This window comes from Rhinichthys klamathensis, unplaced genomic scaffold (assembly GCF_029890125.1).
Source record: "Rhinichthys klamathensis goyatoka isolate OS25496 unplaced genomic scaffold, OSU_Roscu_1.1 h1tg000491l_1, whole genome shotgun sequence".
Classification (NCBI taxonomy): domain Eukaryota; kingdom Metazoa; phylum Chordata; class Actinopteri; order Cypriniformes; family Leuciscidae; genus Rhinichthys; species Rhinichthys klamathensis.
The window spans coordinates 597,491-621,049 of record NW_026606977.1 but is presented as its reverse complement, the minus strand read 5'-3'; the positions used below and the strand labels follow the sequence as shown (position 1 = coordinate 621,049).

At 36.4% G+C, this 23,559-nt stretch overlaps 1 protein-coding gene across 2 annotated transcripts in view; it reads left to right on the top strand.

Moving 5' to 3' along the window:
* LOC130072500 (complexin-1) overlaps nucleotides 1-18,416 on the top strand; it is a 47,598-nt gene extending 29,182 nt beyond the window's left edge. For both annotated transcript variants that reach the window (XM_056237628.1, XM_056237627.1), the window contains exons 3-4: nucleotides 12,094-12,269; nucleotides 17,906-18,416. In XM_056237628.1, the coding sequence (XP_056093603.1) occupies nucleotides 12,094-12,269; nucleotides 17,906-18,103 (374 nt within the window). In that variant the 3' untranslated portion in view covers nucleotides 18,104-18,416. The remainder of the gene's footprint in view (nucleotides 1-12,093; nucleotides 12,270-17,905) is intronic.
* The last annotated feature ends 5,143 nt before the right edge of the window (nucleotides 18,417-23,559 follow it).

The window sequence follows — 23,559 nt, the reverse complement described above, 5'->3', positions numbered from 1 at the left end:
TCTTTATTGCACAATGCACATTTATTGATAATAAGCCAAATGTGTTTTAATATCACTATTAGTAAGAATAGTATGATCTCTGTATAATGTCAGTCTTTAAATGCAAGATATTTAAAGTGTACCTAAAGTACACTTGCAATAGTTCCATTTTAGCACAATCAAATATACTTAAGTATATCTTTAGTTGGACATCAGCACTATTTCTGGATAACTAAAGTGGATTAGTTGTTCCAATTTCGCAGACTTTAAGTACATCAATTTAGTATACCAAAAGTAAAATTGCAGGGTATTTATATGAAGTACATAAATAATATGTATTTGTAGTATACTTAGCATAATACAACAATGTATTTCAAATACATTTTAGTATATTTCTTTTTTCACTATAGGGATATCACAGCAATAAAACTTATTTTTTTTGATGGGACTATGATGTATATGCAGTTTTGTTTTTAATATGCAAATATTACATTTGAATTATATATTTGAGCAGAGTTGAACCACAGTGCATGTTATTAGATGACATAAATCCTGTCGCTGGGCATTTAGCACCACCCTGTTGGCCGCCTCTATTGCACTTCTAGTTTAAAATATTCCAATTAAAAGCTACTCTCAAATATCAGCAGTTGTACTGTACAGCGTATATGTGCAATTTCAAAAGGTGTATGTCAGGACAAGCGCAAGCAGGTATGTGTTAATTTGCACATCTGAATCAGTTCTCACAGTGTGTTAGGTGACAGCACACCACACATGAACACTAACGAATAGCTGTTTTGATATTTCCAAACTTGTCTTTGCACTCTTTGAAAAGACACCCTATTAACACTTTACTTTACCAGCAGCGGAAATAAGAAGTCTGAAAAGAAGTTTTTAAACCAATAGCTCACCTAAAGAAAAGTCCTAATTGCATATGACAAGGACAATTAAGAGACCACACAATGCAAACATGCAGCATGTAATTTGTAAGCGAGTCAGAACCAGTTCCTGGTTAGCTGAATGCTAATGTGTAAATGTGTTAGAGTAGGTGTTATAACCAGCGTCATTCTCTGTGACCCTGCCAGAGAAGCGTTTTTTAATTGGCTGCCGAATCCACAATTAGGGGCATGTGTAGCTGCATCTGATATGCAAATGAAATGAGCCTTATCTCATTATAGTTCATTCGTATGGGTTTCTTTAAATTATAGAGTAAATAGGTGAGTTAGTTGCCTTAATTGCACTGAGTAGGCTGGCTTATTTTATGTTTCAAATTTCTGTTTTGTTCACAGATGTGGAGAAACATCAGAATGCTTTCAGAAGATTCTGTGAAACCTGTTGCTAACTGCACAATTATCAAAGCACTTTTAATCATAAGCTCACATAAAATGCACTCAACAATTAGTGCTAACTCTCATTTATGTGACATATCATCTGTTCAGTGATATTTATAGCTACAATTAGCTATAGTTATGATTAATACAGACAAGTGTTACATTAATATTCCATTTTTGCATGTAATCATTATCGAACAAGGAAAATCACAAAAAGTATGTGCGCCCTCTTTCTAAAATTCCAGATAGATAGATAGATAGATAGATAGATAGATAGATAGATAGATAGATAGATAGATAGATAGATAGATAGATAGATAGATAGATAGATAGATAGATAGATAGATAGATAGATAGATAGATAGATAGATAGATAGATAGATAGATAGATAGATGACTCTCACCGGTTCCACCGAATTTCAAAAGTAAACTGGAGTAAAACATAAACCAAAGCAGATATTATTTGTTTCTTATTTAAGCTGAATTTATGGTTTTGGATCAGGTGCTTTTTTCTGTTTCTTCAGTTAAACCCTTAAAGTCGAGCTCTGTTTGATGGCATTGTACATTTTAATACAAGAGCACAGCTTGCCTGTGTGTGTAAAAATCTCACATAAAATAAAATCTCATGAAAATGCTCAAGGTCACAAATGACAGAAACATGAAAGAAAACGGCATAATTAAACAGCTCCACATGCATTTGGCGTATCCAAGGCAACATAAATAAGAATGTGGGTGTCATCTCATACATTTAACTTTCTCTCTCTCTTTTTTTTTTGAAAAAGAAAATGGGTTTTTCTTTGGCATTTGCAAAGTTGGTCGAGATGCATTTAGGTGATGAATTACTCTAGTTTCTAAACATCAATGTGTAGGATCTATTCGTACAACCTCCTCGGGAGAGAAGCAAGTCTTTTATATTGCATTTCAAGACCCTGAGACCCAAGAATGTAATTCTAGAATGTAAATTTTTAATCTTGTTCCGCACACTTTCAGGGCTTCCATCATTTATCTGAGCAGACTATTTTTAACCCTTTGAATCTAAAAATAATCAGCTTTGAATTATCCCCCTGTGCCTTTAGACACCAGAGCAGAGGACACTATAGGCAGGAAGTGTCATTGAGCGTCTTGGTAATTGGCATGCAAGGTTTCCACACTAGATTTGTATTACAAGCTCATCATAGACCCTCCAAAGAATCTTCAAAGTTACAAGAACATAAGCTCCTCTGATCAGACTTCCATTACTGAGACAAAGTAGTGTCCCTGAATCCTTCAGCTGAAGATTAAATATCCAATGGATGCCAGTCCTCAAAATCAATCCCCTCTCTCTCCACTTCCTTCCCTTTCATTTCCCTTTGCAGAGCCTTTACGTATGACACAAGCATCTGCGGAGAAGGGTAATCAGTGGGCAACGATGGCAGCACTTTGAATTTCATTGGAATAATCCTTTCACCCCAGGTTAAGATGCTGTGCAGTGGTTTCTGTCGAGACGGTCTCGCCCTCCTGCTATAACTCTGTGCCAGATGAAAGCACTAGTGTGTGATAGGCGGCTGCAGTCGTACATGATTTCTGGCAGCCCAAGATCAGCATGCTGAGCTGCCCAGGACTGCAGTACTTCCAGCACGCACGACTAGAGAGGTGGAGGATCTGCACGAGAGAACAGACGCTACAAATACGGTTTACAATGCAAGAAAGCCAGTAATTCTCCAAGCAAATTCAATTGACAGACAGACAGGCAGACACTGCAGCTTTTAAATAGGATCAATAGAGGGGTGCAGTTATGATGCCAGAACCCGAAAGTTGAATTCGCAGCTGGTTGCTTATAGATTTTCCTATAGGGATTTATATATATATATATTTATTTTTTCGATTTATGTGTAAAATAAAGCCTGTGGTAAACACAACTTGACTATACTTTGACGTTTTGTTCTACAACATAAATTACACACACCCATAGTGAAAACATGAATGGTAATTTTTTAAAACGTATGTTTCTACTAAGTAACTATATAAGACCGTTTGGGGTGTGAGTGTGTGCAGTGTACGTTGTAGAACAAAATGACAAAGTATCGTCAAGTTATGTTTACTACAGGCTTTATTTTACTCATAAATTGAAAAAAAAAAATTTATAAAACACAAAAATCTCGAAGGAACCCAGCGGCAAATAGACATACCTGCACCACTCTATTGATATATAATCAAGGTAGAAATAATTGATTTTTCTTTTGTTATGAGTCAAATTATTTCCAAAACACTCAACAAAACACTGGTCCAGATAGATGGTGGCCAGTTAAATGTCCCAGACGGTGATGGATCTATCCAGCCCTGCAAAATCGGTCCCATTTCCTGGCTATTCGCATGCTGGTTAGGGAAGATAATGGCAGAGAATGGGTGATAAAAGGCTTTCGTGATAGCACTCCTGCCACCTTCTCCTATCTATTCTTGGGAGATTTAGGAGATACACCTCAATTCCTGTAACCCAGTCCCTAAGAAAAAAAAAATCCTCCTCTCATTAGAGCATGGAATACTGGCCAAATCCTTCCATTTTGGCTCCAGGCTTTTGCACAGTTCTTAGTTACCATGACCTCTCCTGAAAGACACATATATCATACCGCTCTTCTCCTTGTGGTTTCCTCAATACTGGGAAGAGTGTGTGTGTGTGTGTGTGTGGTGAGCAAAAGAGTAAAAGCTGTCTAACAGAATCTGATAGAATTCAGGAGCACATGAAGTTTTATGATCAAAGACCAAAGGATGATGACATTTGCCTGATCACAAATTAGAATTTAGCGAGTTGTTATTGATATGATCATATGAAACATATAAAACATTTATATCCTACATAGTCAACAAACCCCTAAATCCCTTTCCTGCTGTCTAAATATGAAATTGCTAAATAATTAGAAATAAGCAGAACATTTCAAATAAAATAAAAAGTTAGTGTTTGGCATTGATATAAAGAGTGATTTTTTCATTCAACTTTTTAAGATAAACTTTGTAGAAAGAAAATGGAAAATCACAGGCACTGTTTTGAAGTTATTATAATATTAAGACGTCATTATTTTGGAGTTATGGAGATAATCAAGGACAAGATGCCAAGTCTTAAAAAATCTGTTTACAAAGCCTCAAAGATAATTGGATTTTTTTTCAAGATGAGGCACCTTCACCATAAATCATCACTTAATTGGGATGGATGAAGTGCGTCACATGAGACACGTGATTACCGCTAACATATGGAGAGAAGTGCAGAGGTCATGGCCTCTCTGCTGCTTGGCACTGTGGAAGAGACGTGTTTGTGGGTGTCCTGTGTGGTATCTGATCTGTCGGTGGACATTAATGTCCTCGCAGGGAGGAAGGTGTGCCACTGGGCTCTCGCTGTTTAGCAGGTGTGAGATTAAGACAGATGGAGCAAGAAGGGAACACAGAGTCCTTGAGTTTGCGCTCTCTCCATGTGCCCGGGCTCCACGGGGGACTTGATCACCCCTCTCACAGTCCTTCAGTGTGTAGATGACCTTCACACACACACACACACACACACACGCACGCACACGCACACACACACACACACACACGCACGCACGCACACACACACACACACAGAGAGGAAAAAGAACCTTGAAAAGAATAGTTGAGAAGCATCATGTATGCAATATATTGTTACTTTTGAGGAAGTATGTTCAGTGAATGAAATGCCTTACACATAAAATGTACTCTATTATAATAAACTTTTTTATTTTCTCTGTTAAGAACGCAAACTAATAGATTCGATTATTCATAAGAAATGAACCCACATTTTGACACTTTATATAACACGATATTCTAAAGACCAGACTGTTCCCTGAAGTGAGCTAAATCTGCCAAGACATCCAGGGACATCATTTTAAAGTCCCGCTGAGATAAAAATCAAGCTTTTAAAGTTGTTTATGTGTCTATGTGGTGTTTTCAATATGCTTTAAGACAAACCATGTGTAAATTCATGTCAACACCATTGCTGAGTATTTTCTCCTTAAAACTGCAGTGGATCAAAGACAGTCTCAATAACGCGGCTTGAAATCAATGGTGTTTCTGACGTCACAAACTACCTTGTAACCAATCACGTCAACGTGTGATCGTCAGTGAGTGAATCTCTGAGCTGGTGTGAGTGAGTGGAGGCGGGGCTAATTTACATATTCATAGAACCACGTGTACTAAATACTATTCTAACCTCCTGAGACCCTGCGGCCTCATATGAGGACATTACATTTTTGCCTCTTGACACAATGATAGTCAATTTTGTAAATCTTAGACATGTTGGCCACATTTAGGGGCACTGCCCACACCATCTTGTAGTGATATCACAACATTACACCAATGTCAGTGAGAAGAAAATGACCCTAACCCTAACCCTAACACCTCTACACCAGTTCCCGAAAGAAAAATTACCCAGGTAAAAAATCTATTCAAATTATATGAATGAAACAAATGTATTTTCATGTACAATACTGTCTCTATCATCATATGGGAATTAAAATTTGACATATTTTAGTAATAGTAGCACTCTAGGACATCAGTAAATATGAAGTACTCGTTTGAGGACATTGGGACTATATTACGTTACCCCCTTAACTGTCACCGTCCCACGTGGGACGTTTGCCCATATATATTTAGAACAATAATATCTTAGTAAAAACCTAAAGTAATATTGACAAACTAAATATCATTTGAAAGCTTACAATCTCTAGTTTTCATATTTGGTGGCTGTTTTTAAAAATAAATTACAGAATAGCAGTAATTTATCAATTTGCAACAAGAATATTTCATATTCATTAGGCGTGTTTAGGCCTTTATTTTGAAATAGAAAAAAAAACATGAAAAATCATGAAAGATTGGTAGAAACCTCAGTTTGTTTTCATGCCAAGAGTTCAAAAGATAACACTAATTAAATGTTATCAGAAAAAAAGGTCTGAACATTTTTAGAATATAAAGAAAAATATTATGAATTCTCGATTTGTGATGCGGCAGCGAGCTATAACGCACATGTGCTCTTTTTATGTTTTTTAGAGGTTGAAATCAAATCAAATACTGCCAAAACACCCATACTATTTCTGAATAGGATGTATACTTAATAAATTGTATGGAATTATGGAAAGACATGGTTCAGATCACTCAAAACATATGAAAATGGTGACACCCTTATATGGTCAGTAAGGAAGCTGGCTGTCCATCTAGTGAAAAAGTTTGGTACTACGCCCAAATAAAATCTTACTGAAAGCTCATTTTTTGAGATATCAACCTAAAATTTGGAACACAACTTGTTTAGATTTTTGGCTTTAATTTTCTAGCAGTTTTAGAGTAAAATATATTTTATCATATATATATTTTATATAAAATATAAATAATTATATTTTTACATTCTATATTTTCATAAACTCAAACTTATATAACTTTTTTTCTGTTTCACTTTCATAATTTATTTCACTTCTACAATAATCTGGCAAATGTCTTCTTAAAAACAAGACCAACCATATGTCTATATTCCAAAGCATTCTTGAATTACAACCATTTTACAACCACAAGTTTTTTTTTTTTTTTATTGCTAGTACTGTGTCCTCACACGAGGACATCATATGGTAAATCATAGACCCACTGTCCTCACATGAGGACATCATTTTCTGCAAAAACTACTTCCTGTACAAAAACAAATTTTAGTTATTATATTTATTAGGTCCTACTTATCCCAAATAGCAAGAACAATTATAAAATGCACACCAGGGAAACTCTCGGGTCTCAGGAGGCTAAGGCATGAAGATATTTTTTAAGGATAAAAAAAAAAAGTTAAAGTCATTTTGGTGATCAAAAATGAGTTTTAAGGGATAAAATGATTGACTACAGAGGGACTTTAAATATATTCTAATGTAATAAAATTGTACATAAAACTAAATAAACAGATACCGGCAATCGGAGAACAAAAATGCTTTTTGTTGCATGGCAACTAATAGGAATCTAAGTGCTGAAGCTAGCCATGTTAACTTCTGTCCACTAAAACATCTACTGTGGTATGAATGGTTTAGCAAAATCTGCACCAGCTGGCACATTTCAACTATCACACGATATATACCGCACGGCCCTACGGGCATGTTTCCCTTTCCTACACAGGCACTCGGCTAAAGAGTGGCACATTTTGTTCTCATCTACCCACACTTCCTCTCACAGTAAGGACACAGACACACACTGACAGCCACACAAAGGAATGAGGATACGCCACCTGTCAAGTACGTCATCTCCATCACTTTTTCCGCTACAACAGACACATACTTAAGCATACACACTCTTTTTATATAACACAGTCCATTTCCAGCCCAAGTGACGGTACCATTTTCAAAACTCAAGCATCACTTTGCGGTCTTTCAAATCGCACAGGGCTTCCCGGCCGACAGGCGTACCATGACACATGATGAGGAGACCCTTGAACAGCGTTAGCTTTAGCGTGGTTAGCTGCTTGTTGTGAAGAGATCTACTTTAGGGACTCTGGTCTGGTCTGCACAAGTGGCTGAGCAGTAGAGAGCGCCAAGCAACACAGAGACATCGTAAAGCGTTTGTGTGTCACGCGGAGACTTTGTCACGATCAGATGAGCTAATTAGCCTCAAGAGCGCAGATTAACAGCGTGTGAAGCAGAGGAGCTGAGACAAGAGCCTGTGCCAAGCCGCAGAAAACAGCTCTAATTAAAAACAGACAATGAAAAACACTAGAGTTCAGACGGGAGAAAAGAGTGACGGCTCTGGCCTGTGATCTTCAAAAACTTTGGGGTAAATAAGGGTTAATATTAATTGGACTGGAAGTTGAGTTGAGTTGAAACACGTTTTTTCATCAAATGCACATGGTCCAACCAAGGTTATTATCCATTTTAAGTTAATTATGTTTCTTTTCTTTTGTCTTTAGATTCAGTATAGTCTAAAATAAATTCCCAAAGGACATAATTAAGTCTTAAGGCACATTCAAATTCAAATCCAAAAAGCTTTATTGTCTATCCTCACAGAGGGAGAAAATTGTCTTTAGACAAAGGCTCAACAAACAATACAAGAAAAGGAACAATAACTATTAAGATAACTATAACCATTAGCGTCTGTTTATTATAAGTACATGCTGCAGTTTTTTTCATCTGCTGCTTTAATTACTCAAGCTCTTTAAAGTTCGTGGTATTCTGGTAGGCTGTCAATGTTTTTATCGTTCATCAGATGGAAAAAAAATTGTTCTGAAAGAAAGTTGTTCTTCTGTGTCGTTGTTACTATAGTTGTGGTGTGTACTTCCCTATTCTCAGAGAATTAGAACGATTATTAAAACGTTATAGCTATAGTTGTCGTCCTTGGTGGGCTTTACCCTAGAGTTTTTACTTGTTGAATATCCTCATGCACTCAGAAATATGTCACATTTCAGAAGTAGACCGGCGTAAAAATGGGTTGTGCACACCGTCTCATGTTGACTTAAATGCAAAATTCCTTGAATAAAATACAAATATTAAAAAAATAACCACAGAATTAATAAAATATGTCTTTGGCTAGGTCTTCTTAACAGAGTGCCATGCTAAATTCAAACCTCAAATATCAGGCATTACTTTATTCTCCCCTACATTGAAATTATACAAATACAGCGCACGTTGAGCAATTTAAAAATATACTTTGCAGTGAGAGAAGCACTGTTTGTACCTTCAAGACATTCACCTACTGCAGCCAAAGATATTCTCAGAGAATACACACCAGCTATACTCATTTCAAACCTAGAGTTTGCTAAAGCTGTTCACTACAGGGATATATACTCTGCACTCGACTGGTAATTCAGGATGACAGCTCTCTACAAAATCTCTCGGTTTCAGCAAGTTTTCGGTAATGTCAGCTAATCCTTTCCATGGATGCCCTAGTGGGTAGTTTCAGTTCAGTTGCCTCTGAGTCAGTTTTCATAGGTTAATCCTACTCTAAAATTAAAACCCCAAATCAATTGTTCTAAAATTTTAAAGATGAAGACCAATGTTTTCTTTCATTTTCCCATTTCCTTTCCAGAAGTCATTTTGAGAACAGTATTAAGCCTGCAGTGCTTGTGGGCATGTTTTGTTCAAGCTCATATAGTTGTGCAGTTCTGACTCTTATAAGCTATTGATTGTGCTGACGCTGAATGGCTGGGTCCAGTGTAATATGAGTGGGGATAATTGTTTCATTTTGTTGGAATTACAGCAAGACAGAAGTGAGTCACTTACACTGAAAAGTCAATTGGTTTGTGATATAAATGTATGTTTTGACCCCACATCATGCAACTATTTCCAAGAAAAACAAAAAGTAGAGCTTGGATTCATCAAAAATGGATTGAAATTGATGGGGGTTCTATAACAGAGTCAGACTGAATGTGAGTTTGCAGTTGATTGGCAAGTCTTTTTGAGCTAAATACCTATGCTAATGGTTAGCATTTGCTAGCCTGTGTGGTCTAGAGATAACAACCAGTGAAGGGGGTAGTAACACATTACAAATAACGCAAGTTATGTCATCAGATTAAATTTTTCCAAGTAAAAATGCATTACTTTTACATTTACAACAAAATATCTGAGGGACTTTTTCAAATAAGTAACGCAAGTTACTTTGTTTTGTATTAACTGGCAGCTTTCCTGTCCTCATGTTGAGAGAATCGTGAGTAAGTGCAGAGGCGTTGTGTGTGCTGTGTGTGAACATGATGGGTTTTGTAGTTCTAGACGTTAAATTACACAAATATACTTTATGTACTTAATCTCACTTTATTTACCAATGTCTTCGCTTTTGACCTTAAAGCATGCCAATAAGCAAAAAATAAACCTCATTTAATTTTTTTGTTTTTTGTTTTTATTGCTAAACGGCAATTCGTGTACGAATTTTACGAGGTGGCTAATTCGTAACAATTCGTACGACCTCACTCGTACGAATTAGTAAGATTTTTGCTAAATCGTACATATTTTACGAGTTGTCCAATTCGTATGAATTCATACGAATGACATACCCCTGACCCCGCCCCTAAACCTACCCATCACGTGGGTTTAGACAAATCGTACAAATTCGTACGAGTGAGGTCGTATGAATTAGCCACCTTTTAATCACTCGTACAAATTCGTACGAATTGGTCGTGAGATAGCGTTGAACTATCTTCTCCTGCATCCTATTCTTCAGCAATCCAGCAGAAGGCTTGTCCATTTCACTTTTGGTGTGAAAGAGCCTTTACTTTGCCAAACTTTTGTTTAGTTATTAAAAATCAATCCATCAAACCTAGGTGAGAAAAAGTAACCCAAAAGTAAAGTATTTGCAATACTTTTCATTAAAAGTAACTAAGTAACGCAATTAGTTCCTTTTTAGGGAGTAACGCGCCTTTTCAATACCTTTAAAAGTAACTTTCCCTAACACTAATAACAACAAAAAAGGGGAGAAAAAAATGTTTTCCTCGAAATTACATAGCATGAATTATACACAATAAGACCAGGAACATGCAAGCTCAATTTGCTATGTTAACTTTAATCAGTATAGTGAAACTCTTGTTTTTGTAGCTGTAACTTTCAATCTAGTCATTAGAAGCTTTCTCTACATGTATAAACTCTTTCAGGCACTAACTGTAACACTGGGTCTCTCATAAATGCCTGATAAAAAGCATATGGCTATACGCTCCCCAACCCTGTCCAGAGTAAACACAAGCCTGGTCCTCTCAACCTTCATGTAGATATGATGTGTACGAGCAGCCCAGGCTGAAAGAGAAGTGAATCGTCAGATCTAAGCTGAAGTCTTCACACGTCTCTGCTGTCAGAGAGACCCAGTCCTCATTAAAATCAATTTCTAGAGAGCAGTAAATGCGAGACCATGGTGTCACGCAGGTTGAACGCAGACCTCATGGACTGGTGGGCAATGGCAGTGTGCCGCCCTCCACTGCTGATCCAGGGAGAACAAAACTCCTGGACTGAAAACAGAACCCTTCATGCATTTACATGGAGCTCTGTCTCCCAGCATAAACCGACGTGACATGAATACATATTGCATGAACTTGGATAACTTCTGTTCTGCTATGTCAGCCTAACTCAGACACAAAGGTGGCAGAAAGTATGCTTTTGAATTCGGCTAGATATGTGCTATTATATTTGAGCTCAGCATTACTGACCACAAGATATTGGTGACTGCTAAAGACTTTTAAAAATATATCATTAGAAACGAAAGAGTTACAAGAAAAATTCACTTTTTTTATATAATGTTCAATGCAATTCTACGTTTAAAATTAACATTCCCTCATCCTAAAGGGCATGACTTTGGCTGCATGCTCACAAAGAGTTATTCTGACTTCGCCATGTGTGATTTAAAACACTTGTCTTTTGCTAAATGCTAATTACAAAGCCTAACAACGTGTTGCACGGTTTGACCAACAGTGGAGAGATACACAATCTCACTGCGGAGCGCTAACAAGCGGCGTGATGGCAGATGAATGTGAGCTGCGGATGCAATCAGAACTTATTATCTGCTTTGTCAAAATCCTGTATTCTCATGGCCCTAATGGAGCCCTTTTGTTATAACAATCTGACCCATTGTGCTTTTCTTGGCTATTGTCCTCCTCGCATCTCCTGCCGACAAAGAGAGCAGTCACCATTGAGAGTATTTATAAAAGAAGCTGGATGACTTGTGAGAACTAATTTTTCAGCTTTTCAATTCACCTTGTGAGAGGTTATCCTCCAAAAGTCTTTGGAAATTGGAAGTCCCTCTTTGTGATCCAGTTCGTGGACTGTTGAGTGATTTTCTGTTCCTGGTTCTCTCCTTCTTTCTCTCAAAGGAGCGACCAAAGACATGGGGAAAATGCTGGGGGGCGAGGAGGAGAAGGACCCTGATGCTGAAAGAAAGGAGGAAGAAAGACAGGAAGCCCTCAGGCAACAGGAGGAGGAGAGGAAGGCAAAGTACGCAAAAATGGAAGCGGAGAGGGAATCGCTTCGACAGGGCATCAGGGACAAGGTAAATCTATCGTGAGATGATTGACTGTTATGAGGTGTCAAGATGTTTGTATGATCACTCACGGTAGGCCAGTGTTTTTATCGTTAGCTAAACCTCAAACTAAAACCATTAAAAAAAATTTTACTTGAAAGAAAATGAGAAAACTTAAACTTATTTTATTTCAGCAATGTCGCCAAGGCAACATTTATCATTTTCATTCATTAATTAATAAATGCTATATAGACCTATTTAACTTTAATTAAAGTGAAAAAAGAAAATATACATAAAAAAAATCTAACAGAAAATAATGGTATATAAGTGATACTAAAAATAACACTGGCCAAGACCGGTGATTCTCAAGCTGTGGTAAAATGCTAAAAACATTTACATATGTATATTTTATTTCACTCTTATAAGAAAAGAGTTCACATATACAACCTTTTAGGGGTTTCCCGTTTTAATTCATTTGTTTTAATTCACAATTTTTTTTATCACTAGAAAAACATTAAATAACCTGTTAAACCTGGAAGCATTATGCAATAATTTAAGACATTCCTTTTTATATAACTGAGTCATGAACCCTAAATAGAACCCATCTTTCCCCAGTTAAAGAAAAGTATGATCATGCTTTGTTTTTGTTTGAGAATCACTAATCTATGTATTTAGAAAATAGTATAATAATACACTGCCGTTCAAAAGTTTGGGATTGGTAAGATTTTTTTATGTTTTTTAAAATGAGTCTTTTCTGCTCACCAAGGCTGCATTTATTTAATACAATAAAAAAACAGTAATACTGTGAAATATTATTACAATTTAAAATAACTTTTCTGTTTGAATATATTTTAAAATGTAATTTATTCCTGTAATGGAAAAGCTGAAATTTCAGCATCATTCAAATAAAAAAACTTTATTTTAAATTGCAATAATATTTCATTCATATTACTGTTTGTTTTGTATTTTCAATCAAATAAATGCATCCTTGGTAAGCCGAAGAGACTTCTTCCCGATCCCAAACTTTTGAACAGCAGTATATATGTTGTAAAATAGTTGTTCACAGTGAATAGTGAATTATACAGACCACATAAATGCATACTGTAAAGAAAAAAAATATATATATATTTTTTTTTTCTTAGTTTGTTTCACTCTCGGGGAGGCTGAATGTAGTTGAGTGGTACGTGGTGTATGAGAATGGACGGGCCCTGAGGGTGCATGCTGTGAACCAGAGGGACTGGGAAAATAACAGTCTAGCTCTGGCAAGCATTCCATTACTGTGGAGGCTGTGGAGATTGACTGTGCTCGAGTCCCTGCGCTCACACTGCCATATGGCTGCTTTGCTGTGCAATAATAAAAGAAAAGAAAAAGGTGTCATGGAAGGGAAGACCCAGGGATTATTCAAATGAAAATGTTGTTCTAATAAAAGACAGTGATATTTCACAGCTTCATTACATTATTACAAATATTATTACGTTATGCAATGCAGAGTATTAGTTAATCTACATTCATATACTAGAACTGCCATGAAACTGTGATTAATTTGCTCTCATTTATGATCATTTAAATGTACATGAGCTACTGTTTGTTACAGAATGTTTTTTAAGTATATTTTAATGAAAGTTAATTTCTAAATTTTTAGATATAGTCTTTAGGCAGATTATATTAAACAGTCTTTTACTTAATTACTTAAAATGTTCTTCTTCAATATGCATTTACTGGCCGGAAACTTGTGTAAATGACATCAAGAACATTTGCTTCATCAGATGTACTAAAGTCAGAGCTAGAAATAATTATTCTGCTTAACAGACTTGGCATTTACGAATTTGTCACGATAATTTACCTTGGGCTCCTGAGTCTCAGTGGTGATTTCCTTTTGTGACAAACTGAGTTGGAGTAAAACAGATATATTTTTATGCAAAGCCATGTTAAGAGAGGATGGGAGGCCAAAGTCTTTTTTCTGCTATAAGCCATCACCCCATGGGTCTAATTTACCACAAGGATTAAGGCAGAATCTTCATATTCTGTACAAAATGTGACTGCAATACTGATGGAAGTCCTTATGTCTTGTCCACGATGGCTGAACTCCAGGGTTTGCCATGCACTCCCTTCAAGTAACCCATTAAGTATTTCTCAGATTAAGCTGCATTAATACGATTATGTCTACACAAGGGATGGAATCCATATTATTCCTAATTATAGATAGTTTAAGAAAATCATTGTTTATAAAGTCAGCTGCTGATTGCACAAGCTAGTTTGTGACCTCAGTAGTCGGAGGAAGAAATCATCCATTGTTTAATCCATTTATTGACAAGATGTCACAATTATATATGTCTCAGGGACGCTAAGAGTCCTAAGGGGGGGAATATGGCTTGCCCTAAACATCATTCCTTCATATAAATCTCCTTCCTTCCCATTACTACTCATCATTCCTTTAGGATGATTCCCGGAGTGATACAGGAAATAGAACCCATCATTTGCAGGTTGTACGAGTTAAAACAAGCAATGCATACACACAGTATGTACAACTTCAAAAGTATTTAAAGGGTCATTAAGATTTTTTAAGGGTTATTGAGATTTAAAGAGTCATTAAGTTTTTTTTTTTTTATCAATTTGATTAATACTTTTGCTGTTTATTCAGCAAGGAAACATTCAATTGATTAAAAGTGACAGTAAAGACTTTTATAATGTTACAAAAGACTTTTATTTTAAATCAATTCTGTTATTTTGAACTTTCTATTCATCAAAGAATCCTGAAAAAACATGTATGATAGTTATCACAAAAAATATTAAACAGAAAAAAAACTGTTTTCAACATTGATAAAAATCAGAAATGAAGGGAATCAGACACTGAAGACTGGAGTAATGATGATGAAAATTCAGCTTTGACCACAGGAATAAATAACATTTTAAAATAGAAAACAGTTACAGTACTTTAATAACGGCAAGAGCACAATTAAAGTGGAAGATTCCTTCATCTCTTTGTGGTCTTTCTAGTGTAGCTAAAGGGGTAAAACAGTTGAATGGGCAAGAATTAACGAGCCTCGGACCCTTTGGGGGTGAAAGACTCTTTGGGGGTGAAACAAAGACGAAATGGACCATTTGTCATCTAAGTACTTCTCTAATGAAGTGGATTTCCTTGCCAATATCCGGCACACCATTTAAAATCAGGGCATTTATTTGTAAATGAGAAAGTGTCTCTGATCTAAATGAAGCTTCTGTGAATCACTAAGCTAACTGCCAAGCCCAAATAATTACACTGACTTGCCAAATGGCAGTCTGCCAAGGTTTTATGGACATACACCATCCCAATTTAAATGTTTCTAACATTCATGTCATGAGACAATCTAGAACTGAGTGTAGCCAGAATTCTCCAATGCTCAAACATTTGTATGCTAATCAAGAGGAAATAGTCATGTGATTCATGTGATTCATCTAGGAAATTTCCTTTCCTTTCCTTTCCTTTTCTTTCCTTTCCTATCCCATTTTGTCCTGTCCTGTCCTGTCCTATCCTATCCTATCCTATCCATCCTATCCTATCCTATCCTGTCCTGTCCTTTCCTTTCCTGTCCTATCCTATCCTATCCTATCATATCCTATCCTATCCTATCCTATCCTATCCTATCCTATCCTATCCTTTCCTTTCCTTTCCTATCCAGTCCTATCCTGTCCTATCCTATCCTACCCTATCCTATTCTGGCCTATCCTGTCCTGCAACCCAAAGTGTCCACTTTCAGCACACAGTTTTTGAGTGTCCAGTACATGCATAAACATATCCATTTATGCTTTCAGCAGACTCTTTTATCCAATGTAACTTATATTGAATTCAAGGTATACATATCAGGCCTGACCCCCTTTTTAGTGTATGCCTTGGGCGGGAATTATTTAAATGAGGAATATTGTGATGTGTTTATTCCCGGAAGAAAACTCAAGACTACAAGGCGTTTCAGGGAGTTCTGAAACAGTGCACACTGATATAGAGAATAAATGAGAGGACTTTGTGCTTTGTAACTTTGCAGACCTTTTTCAAGCTCAAACAGCAACATTACACTCTAAAGAAAGCTGAAAATGTATAAACATTTTAACAAATTAATTTAAAAAAAGCATAATATGTCCTCTTTAAAATTTTGGGTTTCTTAAAAATGATACAGCAGAAAAACTGCCAAAAACTAGTTTAAAAAAAAGAGTTAACAGCAAGTGGTGACATTGGAAAGGCAAGGCAAGTTTATTTATATAGCACATTTCATACACAATGGTAATTCAAAGTGCTTTACATAGAAGAAATTAAAATAATCAAAACAAATAAGAATACCGGTAATTAAAACAGTTTAGAATAAAAAATAAAGTACAGTAAAAACAGTCGGACGAACAGTGGCACAGTGCTCATTCAGTAAATGCACAGCTAAATAGATGTGTTTTGAGTCTGGATTTGAATGTGACTACTGTAGGAGCACATCAGGAGCACATCTCCTCTGGAAGCTGGTTCCAGCATAATAGCTAAAAGCAGACTCTCCGTGCTTAGAGTGAACCCTTGGTATTTCTAGCTGATGTGATCCTAATGATCTGAGTGATCTGTTAGGTTTATATTCAGTGAACATATCTGCAATATATTGAGGTCCTAGCCCATTAAATGATTTATATACCAGTAATAATACTTTAAAATCAATCCTAAATGTAACTGGGAGCCAGTGTAAAGACCTGAGGACTGGTGTGATGTGTTCATATTTTCTGGTTCTGCTCAGGATCCTGGCAGCAGCGTTCTGTATGAGCTGCAACTGTCTTATGGTCTTTTTAGGAAGGCCAGTGAGGAGTCCATTACAATAATCCACTCTGCTGGTGATGAAAGCATGCACAAGTTTCTCTAAGTCTTGACTGGAAACCAAGCATCTAATTCTTGCAATATTTTTCAAATGATAGTATGCTGATTTAGTAATTGCTTTGACATGACAACTGAAACTAAGGTCTGACTCTAGAGATACACCAAGATTTCTGACTTGATTTTTAGTTGTTAGACCCCTAGCGTCAAGGTATGCATTCACCTTGAGAACTTCACCTTTGTTTCCAAATGCAATGACTTTGTTTAACTGAAGAAAATTTTGGCACATCCAACTGTTTACTTCATCAATGCATTGGCACAGGGAGTCAATGGGGCTGTAGTCGTTGGGCGATAGGGCTAAGTAGAGCTGTGTGTCGTCTGCATAGCTGTGGTAAGCAATTTGGTTCTTTCTCATTATTTGGCTCATTGGGAGCATATACATGTTGAACAGGAGTGGCGCAAGAATTGAGCCTTGAGGGACTCCGCAAGTCATGGATGTCCACTCAGACTTATGGTCTCCTATACTCACATAATAACCTCTCCCTTCTAAGTATGACCTAAACCATTTTAGGACTATCCCAGAAAGCCCCACCCAGATTTCCAGCCTGTCAAGAAGAATGTCGTGATCAACAGTGTCAAATGCAGCACTGAGGTCGAGTAGTACCAGTACTGATAATTTGCCTGTATCAGTATTTAAGCGAATATCGTTTATTATCTTTATGAGCGCTGTCTCTGTGCTGTGATGCGATCGGAAACCAGATTGAAAATTGTCAAAGTATCCATTCAAGCTTAAGAATTTGTTCACCTGATTGAAGATTGAAGGCCTAACATGCTGCTGTGTATTTTTCAGTATGGTATAAAGAAGAAGGAAGAGAAGGAGGCAGAAGCCCAGGCAGCCATGGAGCAGGCGTCAGAGGGCAGTCTGACCCGTCCCAAGAAAGCAATCCCTGCCGGCTGCGGGAATGAAGAAGAGGAGGAGGAGAGCATCGTGGACACCGTCATGAAGTTCCTCCCGGGCCCGCTTCAAGATATGTTCAATAAAAAGTAACAGCATTCCACGACAAGTCGTGATAAAACGGGAATCATTAATGTCATGAAAGCCACCTCCTCTTTCCCCTTCCCCTCTCTCTCTCTCGCATTTGTTCTAAGATCTCTGGACTCAAATCGTGTGCCATCACATCTGTCTTTAGCTGCGATACAAGTGACTTTTTTTATTTTTATTAAAAGAATGAGGAAAAATACAATTTGTGCACTAGAAATGTTACATTGCGAACGCTCTGCTCAAAGACAAATTGAATGCCCCCTGAGTCCGGACCATAGAGCAAGAATATTCCTCATGCTTCATTCATTTTGTTTGTAAATAGCAAATGAAAAAATAACTGTATATGACTTTAGGATATATATATATATCAATATACCTATATATATATATATATATATATATATATATATATATAAAAATATACAATGACTATGAGTACAAGCCATAATTTATCTCGGAGGGATTTCGCCGAATCATATCATACTTTTGATTGTTGCTCTGTTATAGATATTATTAATGAATCCATGTGGTTTACCTATAGATATATACTGTATACAGATTAATTTAACATCCATACTTCAAACTAGTATACAGTTCCTATCATCATGAATTGTCACATTGTATCCGATTGACATGACTGAAAACTGTAATATGGAAGAGAACGTACATGATCTGGCTGTTTTGCTGTTTCTTCTAAGCATGCTACCATTTTTTTTTTTTATCAGTAAACTATATCCAATTTAATTTAGCATTTTTAGCTGAAATACACTGAAATTTAAGGCAATAACTATGGTTTTGGATTTTGTTGTCTGACATTGTACAGTGTTAAATGGCATATTGCTCACCAGATCTTCGTTTGGAGAAAAGCAAACTATACGTCCCTCGTTACGTTGTCACGCACATTCACATCACACTCTTGTAAACTGGATTTGATTGAATAAAAAGGAATCACATATGTTAGCTAGCCACAGTGAGAGAGACCATAGCGCTAGGTGTTTCTTGAATTGACTTGTTTGTGCTTTTACAGTATAAGATTGTGTGGGGTGACATCGATCACATACAACTACAATTGGATCAATAGGGCTATACATATAAATAATTATATAATCTCTTCATCTTCACTGCTGTACAGTAGAATCTAGTTCTCTAGTGTCTACATTTATTTACGTTAGCTCTCACAACATGGTTGTGAGCACACATTACGTAAACAGACAGTGACAATGGTGCAATATTTGTTTCTAAATGAAGATGTCCTGTGTCCGTTGGTTGTTTATGGGACTCTGATCCCAGATCAGCAATAACAGACAATCTTCATGGCTATGTATTCAGCTTATTTGCTAGAGAATGTTTGTGTGCAAATGCCGTGTCGTCTTCCTAGTATCAGTCAAGCGAGCTTAGTAAAAGGAAACTGGAGAAGGACGTTGCGCGATTCCTACTTTTTCGAGTCTCTAAACAAAGCCTGGCTCTTATTTTATGAGCTACGAACGGATCTGACTCGTGTTTTATGCCTGCTTGTTGCTAGTTTATGTATGACGTTATTTCTCGTTGTTGTAACTGCATTGACAAGAGGGAAAACAGCGGAACTCAGATTTGAAAGACGCAACGTCAGATTGTATTATCCATCCTCTCTTTTTTACTAAGAAAATTAAAAGATAAGCTACTTGGCCGCGGTTTGATAGCGTGTGCTTGTATTCTCGTTAGATTATGTCTGCAATTACTGTAAATAACAACGCGTTCAGGAAAACCTGTTAGGCGCAGATGTGTATGTTTAAATTTGAACAACATTCAAGATTCAGAAAAACACAACTAGGAATCAGGCTGCCATTCCGTTGTTTTGAACATTCCGAAATCCGAATATTCCAGACATTCCATCCAATCCATGCTGGCCTGTGAATGAAGAGAGAAACGTTTTTTTCAGTGTCTCTATAAAGCATACGATACGCCGTGGCTTTGAGAGTACAATAGTGTCGTTTTAAAGCACACGGGCACATCGATGTCATAGCTTTCCTGCCATGTACCACATGAAACAAGGAGTTCATTAAATTTATATTAAAGTTTATTATATGAATGTGCTTACAGTTTAGAATGGCGTCCTTCAACAGCTGAACAGACTAATGCCAGTGGTCAATCATCCTGAATGTTGTCAGATTTACTGCCACTTGTGTTTAAGGCCTTTACTCACAAGAAGTGACGATTTCAGCTGTACCACTTTCGGAGAGATGAGATTCAGCTAAAAACATTAGCATAGCATTAGCATAGTAAACAAAATACGTGCAAACTTCCGTGCAAATGACTTAATATCTCACATTTCTGCCACCCAGAGTGTACTTTACAATCGACAGAGGCCATTTTTGGAGCACAAACATGATTTTTCTAGATGAATATCAACTGCCCTCGATTCTGCCGCTCTTATAGTGTGATCGTTGTGACGTGGTGAATTCTCATCAGCTGCACTGATAAATAAATACTGCCCGAAAAACCCATCACTCATCCTATATCATCACCTGTTTTATTAAACCAAAGAGTGTTCCTGTTTTGTGAAATTGTCTGCTGTTATTATTTTAACTCTTTTCCCCCTCCCCTTAATTTTAATGTTGTTCTTTTACATTATTGTCTAAAGTGCTGTAATATGTGACTACCATGTCAGTTCTTTGGGCTTTGGGTTTTGTGATTGTCTTAAACAGATTCCTCAAACAAAGAACAAACGAAATGATCACACAATTCAATTTGAAGTTTAAAAAACAATCAACAATAAAACATTCCCCAGACCATCTTTTGTATGTTTACTTCAGTACTGTATAAGTAAAAAATAATTGCATAATCATCATGATGTTCTCTAAATGTAAATCAACATTTGACATGCATTTACTCAAAGTCATTCCGTGTCTCTCAGATGCTAATGAAGATACTGCCTAACACAGTAACGTTATGAAATATTCCATTGTTGTTATATGAATGTACGTGTCTACTGTTCTACTGCATTGTCCTATGTGGTTATCTTGGTGTGATTTTCAGTCTGTAATCTGTTCCTGTCTCTAGGTGGTTGTAATTTGGAAAAATTATGTTTCTTATTTGGTGCATTTTTAAGTCAATGTAGATTCACCTCCCTCTCTCTTTGTTGATGAATTGTATGCATGCATATGATGTGCACTGTAGGTGAGGTTGTAAATGATATTTCTGTGTGTCCTCTGTGTTTTCCGAGCGCTCCACCTGTAGGCCTCACTGCATGCCGTTATAGACAGATTTTAGACTGTAACATTCCTGCCAAATGGAATCACCACACACGGATAATAAAGTGATTTCATATAATTGTTTTATGGTTGTGTGTTCCTGCTTTCGGCTGGGCAGCAAAATCTCCTGTTATTTGAGTTTGAATGAAAACAGAAACAGATATTTTAGCATATTTAGAGCAAACAAGACATATTACAAAGAAGATTCTTATAGCTTATTAAGAGTAAGACTTTTTTGAGAGCACTCTTTATAAGTATTTTTGTCTTTTCCAGTCAAAATATCTCAAATCTTTGAAACAAGATTTAGTTCAAAAGCAACAGTTGTACAAAACTGAGTATGCTTTCAGAGTATGTATCTTTAATACAGCTGTATTTTTGACTTTACTGTACTAAACCAGTGCAGTAAGACAAAATACATTTGTTTTCAAGATGCATTCTTTGAAAACGAGTCATAATATCTTATGCAGTGATTCAAGGGTTTTTAGAAAACAATAAAAAAACATCACAAAAAAATTGCAGTTTGACCCTGTTTTACGTAGAAAAATTGTATATGTCGATCCAAAAATGTATAATTTCTGCATTCATTTCTCGTTTTACATTCTTTCGATGCTGCTCTACATTTACACATTTTCAAAAAAAAAAAAAAAAAAAAAAAAATCCAATAAACATTAAAGGGCTTTGAACAGAATAATCTGTCTCATTCAAATGATGATTAGATCCTCTTTTCCAAAAGATGAAACTGGTGAATCTCACTGCAAAAAAAAAAAAAAAACATTAGGGATGCCAAAGGAATTAAAGTAATAGTCCTCTTTAAACAAAAGTTGTTTGCCCAAACCATAATGGTCATGACGCATGTATTAGTATTCTGGAACATCAGAGTTATAATGCAAAAAATGACAGTGATTTATGATTTTATTGTGACTTCTGGATTGTGCAAAAAGATACTTGCACGATTAATCAGATAATATGAATTAATGTACAGTATCAACATTGATATAACCTAGTGTAAGTTATTAGTCTAATACTCTACTAATACTCTAATGAGAGTTAGTAGACATGTAGGTGCAATATTACTTATAGACAACAGAATGTATTAAAGGGACCATCAAAATAAAGTGAAACCCAGAATGACTCTAAATCATCCTCTTTGTACAACATGCTTACAGCAGCGCCAACATCTAGCTATACTTTCTATCCACATAAAAGTACAAAAAAACATTGTAGGTGCTCATAAAACCAAAGTAAATCAAGAAAAAAGTGGGTGGCCTGATGAAAAGCTGGCTGGCTCGAAACGTTGCCTTTGTGGGAAATGTCTTAATAAATGAAGGGAAATTTTATTTGCATTTGCAGTGTGCCAATTTTCTTGATTTACTTTATGTCCTCACCTATAGACATGAAGAATGCAGGTAACCATAACTAAAGTAAACATTCAAGATGATGACTTCTATGAGAACAGGATGCCACTGACACAATAACTGCGTCTCATGTCGCATTTGAAGGCGGCATGCGACATCGAGCCGGTCTCATTTAAGAAAAGTAAACGTTAGATTTCAAAGTAAGAAAGGAATTACAGTATTTCACACCTCACTGTCACTGGTTCTGTTTCAGTTCCTGTATGGACTTAAGTTTGTTTTTATTTTGTCATGTGTCTTCCTTGTTCAGATTCCCGCCACTCGTTTGTCTCCTTGGTTACAGTCATTATTAGTTTGTTTGTTTCAGCTGTGTTTGATTAATTATCTTGTTTCAGTTTGTTATTTATATGGTAGGCTACCTTCTCCTGCACTCATTGTCCGGTCACGTTTATAAGCTATGCGTGTGTACTGTATTTCTGCTACCCGTTTGGATTATAAGTAAACTTTGTCATCATGCTCTACCATTTACAAGAACATATAGAATAGACCTAAGCCAGGGTGAGGGTAGATGTCAAATTGAATTTTTATGTGGATAAAACGAGGCTATGAGGGATAAACTACATTCTTGTATAAAGGTCTTATATCGTGTCAATTACACAACCCTTTTTATGTTTTTGTCTACTGAAAGTTTTTTGGATAGATTTCATCAATCGAACAATCGGTATGTTGTTAAACAACCGTACAATCCATTGAACACACTGGGCCCTATCTTGCACTCGGCGCAAATTACTTTGTACACTGACGCATGTATCATTCCTATTTTGCACCCGCGCAAAGCGGACTTTTCCCTCCACAGACGCATGTCGGTTAACTAAGAAAT